Source organism: Hakea prostrata, chromosome 1 (genome assembly GCF_041222555.1).
Source record: "Hakea prostrata isolate BN-2017 chromosome 1, UWA_Hpros_2, whole genome shotgun sequence".
In the NCBI taxonomy this organism is placed as follows: domain Eukaryota; kingdom Viridiplantae; phylum Streptophyta; class Magnoliopsida; order Proteales; family Proteaceae; genus Hakea; species Hakea prostrata.
The window spans coordinates 39,625,744-39,635,905 of record NC_142600.1 but is presented as its reverse complement, the minus strand read 5'-3'; the positions used below and the strand labels follow the sequence as shown (position 1 = coordinate 39,635,905).

Sequence of the window (10,162 nt, the reverse complement as noted above, 5' to 3'; positions counted from 1 at the left end):
TGTCATTATGTTAACCCTTGACTCAAGTCAATACCAGTAGCAACACATGTTTATACAAAGGTCTCATATGCTTTTCTCCTTTCATAGTTGCAGCTTTGTTGGGGCCAGTTGAACTAGCACACCCAAATCTGCCTACCCAAGGAATCGCTCTTTGAAAGGATACACAAGCAATCAAAGACATTTGTGCAGGAGGAACAATTGATTTAGACTTTAAAGCACGAGGTTGGACTTTGAACACCAGAAGCAACACCTTTTGCATTCTTACAAATAGAAGTCACATCACCTGCCGTAGATTTCAAACTAATACCAGCGAGCTCTACTCCTTCACAAGGTACAGCTTCACTACATGAGATGCTGACTGCTTCCTTTGTGGGGGTCGTACCCTTGATGTTTCTAAACTTAATGTCTGTAAGCTTCACACGTGAAGGCTGTTGCATTGGGTAATGTCGACACATACCATTAGTAATCATGGAGACAATGTAATTACATAATCAGTCTTCAACTAAAAACATCAGGTAGAGTGATCAAGATCCCTTCTTGCAAACTGATTGACCTACCTCTCTCCCACCAAACACAAAAAGGGATGGTTGTGTAAGAATACTTACACCAACCTAGCCAATGAGAGCTCACCCACGACCAGACTTGATAGTCTTATTTGGTGCGGAGCGTCAATGTATTGATTTGATGAAATGAGGGCGGTTATGATAAGGTGCAATTGTGTTAAGACTTAGGAGAGAGATTGTCAAAGAGTCTATATTAGTTAAGATTGGGTAGTACTATCCACAGGTGTGAAGTGTTATTTTTTTTTCTTTTTTTTGGGGGCTTTTATTGAACTTACCTTAGAGTCGCATTGTGCCTTGTCACAATATTGTTGGGTGACGATGATGGGGTTTTTTACATCTGTCATGGTAATATCCTCGAATATAACATTAGAAACTGTGTTAGCTTCTGATGCTGGCCATGTTTTGATCCGAACGCCATTATCAGTACCAGTCAAGGTACAACCGGTCACCTTCAAACCGTTCACTGCCTTTTCACCTGGATACCTCCCGAGGCTTCCCAAGCTACAAAAGAAAGCAAAATGAACATGGTTAAAGTCAACTGAAACAAGTCTTATCCTCCGTTTTTTCTTTTTTCGGGTGGGGGGTGGGGTGTGTGTGGGGAGGAGGGGTGTGTTAGGGTGCGAGTGTGCCTAAACCTGAGCTCAACCCTAGGAGCCCCTATCTAAACCCATGCCCATCACACCGCTGGCAGAGGCCAACCTTGCATTTAACCCCCGCCTGACCCAAGTGTAGTAGGTTTTCCCAACAAAATTTCGGCCTTAACTCACCTTGGTTATCATGTGCCCATATTAAGTCATGGAAAATACATTGCCCATAGGACCCTACTTGGCCTAAGCCCAAGCTTTAATGCACATAATTATCATGGAAATAGAAAAGCTCGTCACGGCCCATTTTATATTAAAGCCCGTATTTTAGTATATATGAAACCCAGCCCACACCTAACGTCAAGTACAGGCCCGATCCAACCCTGTTTGCTCTAAGGCGGGCTTGGGGTAGTTGGGTTTTTCCTTGACATCCCTGTATTTCTTTAGATCATTTGCACAAATCAGTATGGAGTTCTACGTAAGTATTTAAGCATGATTATTTTGTAATATACCTGATGCCATGACCCGGTCCACATTTCACATTGGTGACGGCAATGTTGGAAGTTCCCGCTCCAATGGACACGCAATCATCGCCGGTTCCAATCTCACTGGTCGTAACGGTGATGCCGGACGAATCACCAATGTGCACACCATCAGTATTTCGACTCGTACCGGGGGCTTGAATCTTGACATCTTTGATGGTAAAGTCTTTGCATTGACTGACAACCATGTGAAATGCCTTACTATTAATACTAGTTATGCCGCTTAACGATCCACCGGTAATCGATGCCAATTGCAAGCTCTGCAACAAAAGCGAAAGACAAAGGGAAATAAATATCAAGTTTCCAATTGTTCTCATGTAAAATTCCAATAACTCACAGTTTGGGCCATTTTGCAATTTGAATTGGCACTGTGAACACAACTTGTGGCCCAAGACTTTTCTCCTTGACCATTCAGAGATCCACCGGCCCCATTGATATTCAACCCGCTCAAACCTCTGAATGTAATCCATGCACCATCAGATCCTGAGGCTGGCGGAGCTATTAATTTACCACTTATCTCAACATGAGGAGATTTGCTGCAAGGACCGGCAAATGTGACTGTACCAACCAAGAAGTCTCCTTTTGGGACCAAAAGGGTAGATTGCGCCGAAGATTTACAAGCAGCAGCCCATGCAGCAAGGAATGCCTTACTATTATCCGTTTTCCCGTCAGAGACTGCTCCATGCTTGGTGACATCAAACACTGTACCCCCTGGTCCCGATGCTGATGATGGTGACGTACCGTTTGGTTCCGGTGTTGCTGATTGTTTTTTATCATTTGATTTGAGAAGCCGAAACTCAACGGTTCTGGCTTCACCCTCCCATAAAAGGAAGCATAATAAACAAATTAACATAAGATCCGTGCTTGAGCCCATTATTAATTTCCCCTCGCCAAATAAAAATAAATAAAAAATGTGAGCCAAACTAATGAGATGGGATCAAGTAGAACCTTGGACCTTCTTTGGGACAAGAGGCTCAAGCGATCCCAACTCCAATGGATATCTGGTAGACTTGATTCAAGTTGTAATGCTTGTGGGGTGATTTGAAATTTATACCATGAATTTTCATCCTAATTTTGGCAAAATTATTTCAACCCTATAATTGGGAGAGAGAATTCCCTTCAACTTACTATTGTTGTAGATTATAATTTTGCGGCTGAAAATCGACATCCAAATATGGATTGGTTGCCCTTTTCGTTCGGAAGAAATAGAATAAAGTTAGAAAGAAATAGAATAAAGTTAAAAAGAAATAGAATTAAGAAGGAAAACGTAATATATGGTTTTAAGGACTTGGATCCTCCACAGTGCTTAGCGGTTCACCAATCCGGTCGACAACAAAGACATTGCCTTGTATAGCACTACATGTGAAACAAAGATCTTGACTGTCCAATGCGTGACCGCTCAACCTTAAACATAAAAGAAGTCTTACACATGCTTAGTATTTTATTATTCTGTTTTAGTGAATATCGGTATCTTCTTTCTCTTGGTAAAAAGGAAGTCCAACACACTCTCAAAGAAACAAAAAATGCTGCAAACCCTTTCGCAACGTAAGCTTTAAAGCATGGTGTTTCTTTCTTTGATACTCCCCACCCCCTCTCCCCCATAAGAAAAAATAATAATAAGAACAAGAAGAAAATTTTTTAACTGGTCAATTTTTTATTGACAATTCTTGATGTGTCGTTCCTCGTGGATTTAAGTTTAGATAAACTCGCTTTACTCCTGAAAAGAAAATAAGAGTGATGGTTTGATATTTGAAAGTAGGACGGTTGGCAAAATTTGTACCATGGGCGCCTCACGACAAGATTTGGGTTTTGGTCCAAGGCCCAACTAGTCAAGTAGCAGCAGTTGGTGATCCCTTCCCACCTAACTAAATTGGATCAAGTAAAATTATATCTACACGAAAAACTAGGCATTCCACAACAAGGAGAATATAGAGAGAACATCTGATTCACCAAAAAAATAGTATGACAAGTGACGATATCAGGGAAACCTTTAAACATCCCATTAGCTTAATTGGCATTTAACTTGGAGTACGTATCGTCTCCTTTCATCTGTGCTCTCTCGACGGTTTTTTACCACAAGAATACGGGGGGCCCACAAGGTGATGCGTTCCAGTTTTTAAAATTTTTATTTTATTAATTTTCACTTGTTGGCTCCTAGGAGTGTCAATTTGTTGCCCGAACCATTAAAATCGAACCGCACCGGCCCATTATAGCCCAAACCGAACCTTAATGGGCTGTGTTTGGGGTAAGGGTGGCAGACCATAATGTCTTGGATTGGATTCGAACACATTTCCCTAATAATTTTTTTATACTCTCCTTGCCTTGAAACATGGTGTTAATATTCGTGACCTTCCGGACGAACAGTTTGTTTTCGTCAATAATATTAGGGTAATCTTCATCTGGACCCCCTAAGGTTTGGTCTACATCATTTTTAGTTCAAAAACACTGAGACTTTGCATCTGCCTCCCTTGTACTATAGAAAAAATCAATTTAAGGACAAATTAACACTTCGATGACGAATTTGCCCTTATTCTTTATCTTTTTTCTTTTTTAATTAAATTTTTTTATTTTTACATTTTAAGGGGTTAAAGTTTATTAATTTACAAAATCAGATCCTCCTTCATTACCCAATTCCCAAATCCCTGGTTCTACCAATTCTAAATCCTTATTTTCCAAATCTTAGTTGAAAATTAGGAAATGAAAATTAATGGGTGAAACGTAATCTCCAACTCGTGAGCAAGAGGTGTTTGCGTTTTGGGCTCAGAGAGAGAAGAGAGCCCAAAAGATGGAATTAAGGTACTTACGATTTCTACTGCTGCTGATGTTGTTTGCTCTTCACAAGTCCTCCGTTTCAGGTATTCATTCAAACCTAAATCCTCTTTAGTTCTTCCACCTATTTGAAATTTCATTAGACATGAGACCCTCATTTACAATTAAATTTTAGCTTAGCCTGTATGATAAGCAGAATCTGAGACGCAGGTTTTTGTCCTAAGAATAGTGATTAAACAAAGGATTATCCAGCACTCTAGAGAATATCTACTTATACGATTTAAACGTAATCGTAAGTTCTTAGAGAAAGTCATTTCACCTCCTCCGCCAGAGCTCGTAGAGACTCCTCCGATCGCTCAGACCGATGTCGCGAACCAGCAAAAATAAAAAACGGTAGTAAGAAAACAACAAAATTCTAGCGTAAACAATCTGGAGATCTGTTCACTCAACAAAGATCGCAACCGTAGCTCGTACGATCTCATCGATCGTATGCCATACCCCTACGTGCGCGTGCTCAAGGCCAAACGCACAAATGCAAAAGCTGATTCCTCCTAAATGCCTGGTGAAATGATGCAAGGTGATACTGACTTTTCCCAATATGAAGAACTCAAAGACATGGTTGCAAACTAGAAGCTGGAAGAGGTCTTTCAAGGGATGCAAATCCTAGTTGGAGATTTCGTTTCACCCATTAATTTTCATTTCCTAATCTTCAACTAGGATTTGGAAAATAAAGATTTAGAATTCGTAGAAACAGGGATTTGGGAATGAAGGAGGGTCTTATTTTGTAAATTAAAAAATTTAACCCTTTAAATGTAAAAATAAAAAAGATTAAATTAAAAAAATAATAATAAGGGCAAATTCCATTTATGATTCCTCTCCAACGGTTAACGAAAGGGATTAGATTCTCTTTTACTTTACGCTAGGTGAGACTGAGAACTCGATTGCGGGTGAAGCAACTGCAGAACATGTCGGAGGAAAGGCTTTTAGTGGGCCAGTGAACGGTGAATCTTAGGAGATTGAAGATTGAGAAAGCTTTCTCGAGCAGGTAAAATTAGCAACTATAAGAACAAGAGAAAGTCCTTATGGAAGATTTACCCAGCCCAGAATCAGTCGTAGCCTATGCCTTCGTCTTTCGATGATCAGACCTAAGAAAGGCGGCCTAATTCCGATCAAAGGGAGCAATTCCCCCAGAAAGGGTAGAACCTTAGTTACTCGCAGGTCATAAGCTGGTAACCAGTGGAAGAGCAAGAACTGAAGGCTGACGAAGGCTATACAGTCAACCTAAAGCACCAGCAAAGGAAAGTGATTCTCAAGTTCTTCCCGCAACGAAGAGCATCGCTTAACCGTAGTAAGAACTAGATTATTCATCCAACGTTGACCGATTTCACTTACACGAAGGAAATGGGAACGGCAGCTTCAAAGGCAGACTGGACAGGAAGTCGAGCTAGCTAACCTTTCGAGAGGAAGGAAATACCTACACCTAAGGACTTGCTTTTCGGAAGTAATCCAACAGGTGTCATCAATAGAATAGATTATGAAACAATTTATATGGATGGATTCTATTACAGCGGAAAGTCGTTCCGTTAACAACGGGGCTGTAGTTCCCTACACTTCTTGAAGCTCCTTCCCCTCTTGCCTACCCTTTCTGTCTTTCTCTCACTTCCATCAATCGCTTTCTAAAGAGAGTGGATTACTTCAGTAAAGCAAGACTGTCGGAGGTAAAGGAGAAAGAACCCGCCCTTCTTCTTGCGACTAGTTGACTTGCCATTCCCGAAGATGCTTGAGCGGATGAACTATATTCTTCAAGACCGATTCTAGATCACACACACCTAGTACTTTTTGTCCTTCTTTCAAGCGATCGAGCATTGACTGGATCTTGCTGGCTTCGCTCATTCTTCCACCCACCAGTGATAGAAGGCTTTCTAGAACCAAGGAATTTTCTTTACACAGCCCCCTGGAGTCATTTGCTACCACCAGCTTCATTGATCCAACTAGGCGGATACCACCCACCGCAGTAGAGCCCCCCTTTTCACTTATTCATTCCCCCGAACTAGATCCGCGCTTTCTCGAGTGCACTTTCTTTCTGTTGAGCTAGGACCCTAACTTCAGATAGGACTTCCTCCTCCCAAGCGGCTTACAACTAATCTCCTTCCAAGGATTCGGTTGAAAGAAAGGACTAGCATAGCTGGATGGGATGGGCAATAAGCACCAAATGAAGAAAGAAAATGAGTTACGTCAGGATTGGATTAAGAAAGAACCGGTAGTAAGGTAAGCTGGGAAACCGCCGTTAATGGCTTTCGTTGCTCGTACTGGGAATGCTGTCTTTAGTCGGTTACCTGCCTCGCCACCGCCAATTGGCTCGGTCATTCGGTCAACTACTATCTATCTATAAAGGAAGCGGCTAGGCCGCCGCAGCTCGATACTGCTCTTGCTTTGCTGCTATAACCTTTTTTAATTAACAGCCTGGTTGTGCTCTCTTTGGACGTCTACTTAGCGTAACTTGCGAAATTACATTACAAAAAAAGGGGCCAGCAAATCCTGTTTGGGAAAGCCTACTCCTCTATTTGGTCTTCCGTCACCATAAACTATTCCACTAGCGAGTCGGTGAGACGTTAACAGGAGGAGGAAGCGTAGGAGCCATTCCACCTTTGATGGGGCTTCTCTTCCATTAATTAGAGATAGCCATTTTTCATTCCATTTTGGAGAGAAAAACTTCTCCATCCACCAACAACCCGAACCCTTCTCTTCTATCCATTGAAGTGCTCCCGTACTCGGAATGGAATCGTACATTGATAGTGGAGTAAAGGCCCCTTTCCATCGATCTCTCGTCTTTCTCTCTTCTCGTGACTAAGGGCCCGCATCTTTATTTGGATTAAAGACCCGCATCTTTATTTGGATTAAAGAGTGGTTGAATGCTCTCCCTCGCAAGGCTTTCACTCGCCCTCAATGGAATGGATGGCTTGTCCTCACCGGTTTAATGAATCGATCCCGAGATGTCGCTAGCCAATCTTAGTGAAAAGCCGCCCTTTACTCGGGTCGACCCCCTCTAATAACTCGATCATAATTCACTAGATCTTCCCCCACTATTTGTGACTACCGGGTACCGGTTAATTGAATAGAGCTTTGCCCCGTTCTCATCGTTCCCTAGCGAATCTTAATGTTTAGTATCTGGTGTTGAATAGAGCAAAGCCCCTTCTCACGAGAAAGTGCCTCATTATGAAAGGAATAAAGAGAGTCAAGCCCCTCATAATCGGTTGTTCCCCTCAACCCTAGCATTTGGGCATGAGTGGACTTTCGTCCCGTATATTCTTCCCCAATTTCGGCATTATGAAAGGGCCCTACTTTTCTGCCCTACTCTTCCATCCATCAATCTAGTCTATCCGGAAGGGGAAGGAGTTGCTCCAACCGACCCGGTCAACACAACGAGAACCGGTTTTGTTGGGTTTCCACCCGCTAGATAATCTCTTTCATCTATTGGGGCGGGATTTTCACCTGAATAATAGCTCCCAGCGGATCTAAAGGAAGAGGTGGATGAGGACCACCCGAACATAGGGTCGATAGCAGGCCTCGGCCTATTAAGTCACAGCAGATTCTGGAGTCGTTGAATACGTACCTTCTCCACCTGCACTATATGAATCTTCTCCATTGCAGTGACTCCCGAGCGAACAACCAACATCCTTCTCTATGGATGGTCGTAGCGAGACCTTCTCTTATGAAAATTTGAATGATCTTGAAACCTTGAAAACAACCCATTCTATTCCGAAATCGAGAAAGAGAACTCCGTAAAAGAAAGCGTGATCTTATATACGATACCGCCAAATTAAAATAAAAAAAACTTTATGAGTCTTGCGCACGGGGAGGGGGTATAGATGTTATATTCTTACTTCAAATACCTTTGAAAAGGACCTGTTATCTATCTTTCAAAGAAAAGAAGCTACAAGCCTATAGAATCCTTGGTCCCGAGACTCTTTCATTAGGATCATTTTCATCCGACTTTCCTTCGCCCTTTGTGGCTGCTAGTGAAGTGGCAATTGCCTAGTGAAATGCTATCTCGATTTAAGCTAGATAGGTCAGTGGATTGTTAGCCGGTTTCTTTTTATCCTTTTACCTTGCTACTTTCATAGCAGGAAGCCTGGCTACTTTCTTTCGAGACATGGTTGAAGAAAAGCAGGTTCTTTATTACACAACATATTTTTAAAAGGAACTCAATGCTCCGCTAATCACTCATGAGATGTCAGAAAATGCCTTTTCTATTATAAAGGACCATTTACGAGGTCCAGTATTGAAATCGAAAAGGAGAGGAAGAAGGACTAGACATTCGCGTAGAGGGGTTCCCGGTCTTCTTCACTTGAATAAGATTCAGTCTTTCTCGAGTAACCGATACTCTTAGTGGAGCGGAGGAAGCTAGAAAGTTGCTGTCCGAAAAAGCGATGGAAGAAGCTAGGATCGAGAAGTTTACCTTCTTCTTTACCCACTTGGCTTGGTGAAAGAATCTCATTCCTGGCTTGAGCTTGAGGATTTCATCTAAACTAAAAAAGCTCAGGATCAACAGACTCTCCTTGCTGGAGGGTCCCCCCCCCCCCTTCTCATTCAAAGCCGGGCCATAGGCTCCTTCTTCCTTCTGGAGTTTCGGTCGAAGCGCCTTCCTTTTCGAAATCTGTAGCTGGGGAATCCGTTATCGGTTTGTGCTTTTCAATCCGATTACATAGAGCAGTCCTTCGCAACTGATTTGACATCCAGAGAGTCAGCCGGCCCCAGCCTTGGCAAAAAGTTGAAGCTACCTCTTCGAATCAGGGACGTTGGTCGTGGAATACCACTTCTAAATAGTTAGGCGAGTAGTCCTTTCTTGATCAGGAATGACCTTTTCAACTTCTGCCGTTGGACTGGTCATCTGTGAAGCTTTTAGTTGCCTTCTTTCTCTTGTCATTTTGAATCCTTGCTTGGATTACTCTTGCCTGTTCATACTTCCTATTCAAAGTGGCTTGCTCTTGTAGCTATAAGGCGGTGGGGAGTTTCGATTTCTTCTTTCTTTTTTAGTTTAGTGACAGTTCATCAAAACAATTGTCCAAGATTGCTAGATCGAGCACGCGACGCGCATAGTCTTAAGTCCAAGAGCGGGTTGTCTCCTCTTCAACATGCTTTCTACTTCCTTGCCTCCCCCTTTTCAGAGATCTCCTTGTTCTCTTACCAGATTTTCCTCCATACCTTTGCCGCCTTCTTCATCATGTTGTTCCATCCTTCAGGGATGTTCGGTAGGTGTCCGGGCCTCCTAAAAAATCCTTCCGACAAGAATGCTGCTTGAACATTGTAAGACATGGAACCGTCTCTCTTTTGTGAACACTGATCATAAGTGGCAAAAGCCGCCGGAATCCTCATTTTTTGTCCATAAGCTCTCCTCGCAACTGTAAGAATTTCAAATGTCTTTTTATACACTGGCGGAGATGATTGCCCCTAAGGCACCGATGGACCAACGCCTTCGTCTATCACCCGAATTTATTGATTCACGGCGTCGAGTACTTGCACTTTAGATCTCGTGACTCGACCTGTAGACGGTGATACCGCCACCTTCGGAGACGTGATCTTCTCTTATTCACTTGTGCTGGTGGCGGAGAGGTCGGCGCCTGTGTTCTGGCTCTGGGAGGTGTTCCCTTTCTCTTCTGCGGTTAGGTTGCCATCTAGGTCTCGGTCGGGGGTGACTTCCAAA

At 42.7% G+C, this 10,162-nt stretch overlaps 1 protein-coding gene across 1 annotated transcript; it reads right to left on the bottom strand.

Moving 5' to 3' along the window:
- Positions 1–203: 203 nt before the first annotated feature.
- On the bottom strand, positions 204–9,834 carry LOC149028929 (exopolygalacturonase-like). Its single transcript, XM_089136189.1, has 5 exons — positions 9,664–9,834; positions 2,027–2,506; positions 1,660–1,949; positions 839–1,064; positions 204–428 (listed from the first exon to the last, which is right to left on the bottom strand). The coding sequence occupies exons 1-5, from the start codon at positions 9,832–9,834 to the stop codon at positions 204–206; spliced, it is 1,392 nt and encodes a 463-aa protein (XP_088992315.1).
- Positions 9,835–10,162: the final 328 nt, after the last annotated feature.

Bases quoted from the DNA above. Each gene is read 5' to 3' on its own strand.
- LOC149028929 (XM_089136189.1), bottom strand. From the start codon at position 9,834: ATGAGGATTCCGGCGGCTTTTGCCACTTATGATCAGTGTTCACAAAAG. The intron at 1,950-2,026 runs GTGAGTTATTGG...CTTTTGTTGCAG, and splicing joins ATTGCAAAATGGCCCAAACT to AGCTTGCAATTGGCATCGAT. The intron at 1,065-1,659 runs GTATATTACAAA...TTTCTTTTGTAG, and splicing joins GGACCGGGTCATGGCATCAG to CTTGGGAAGCCTCGGGAGGT.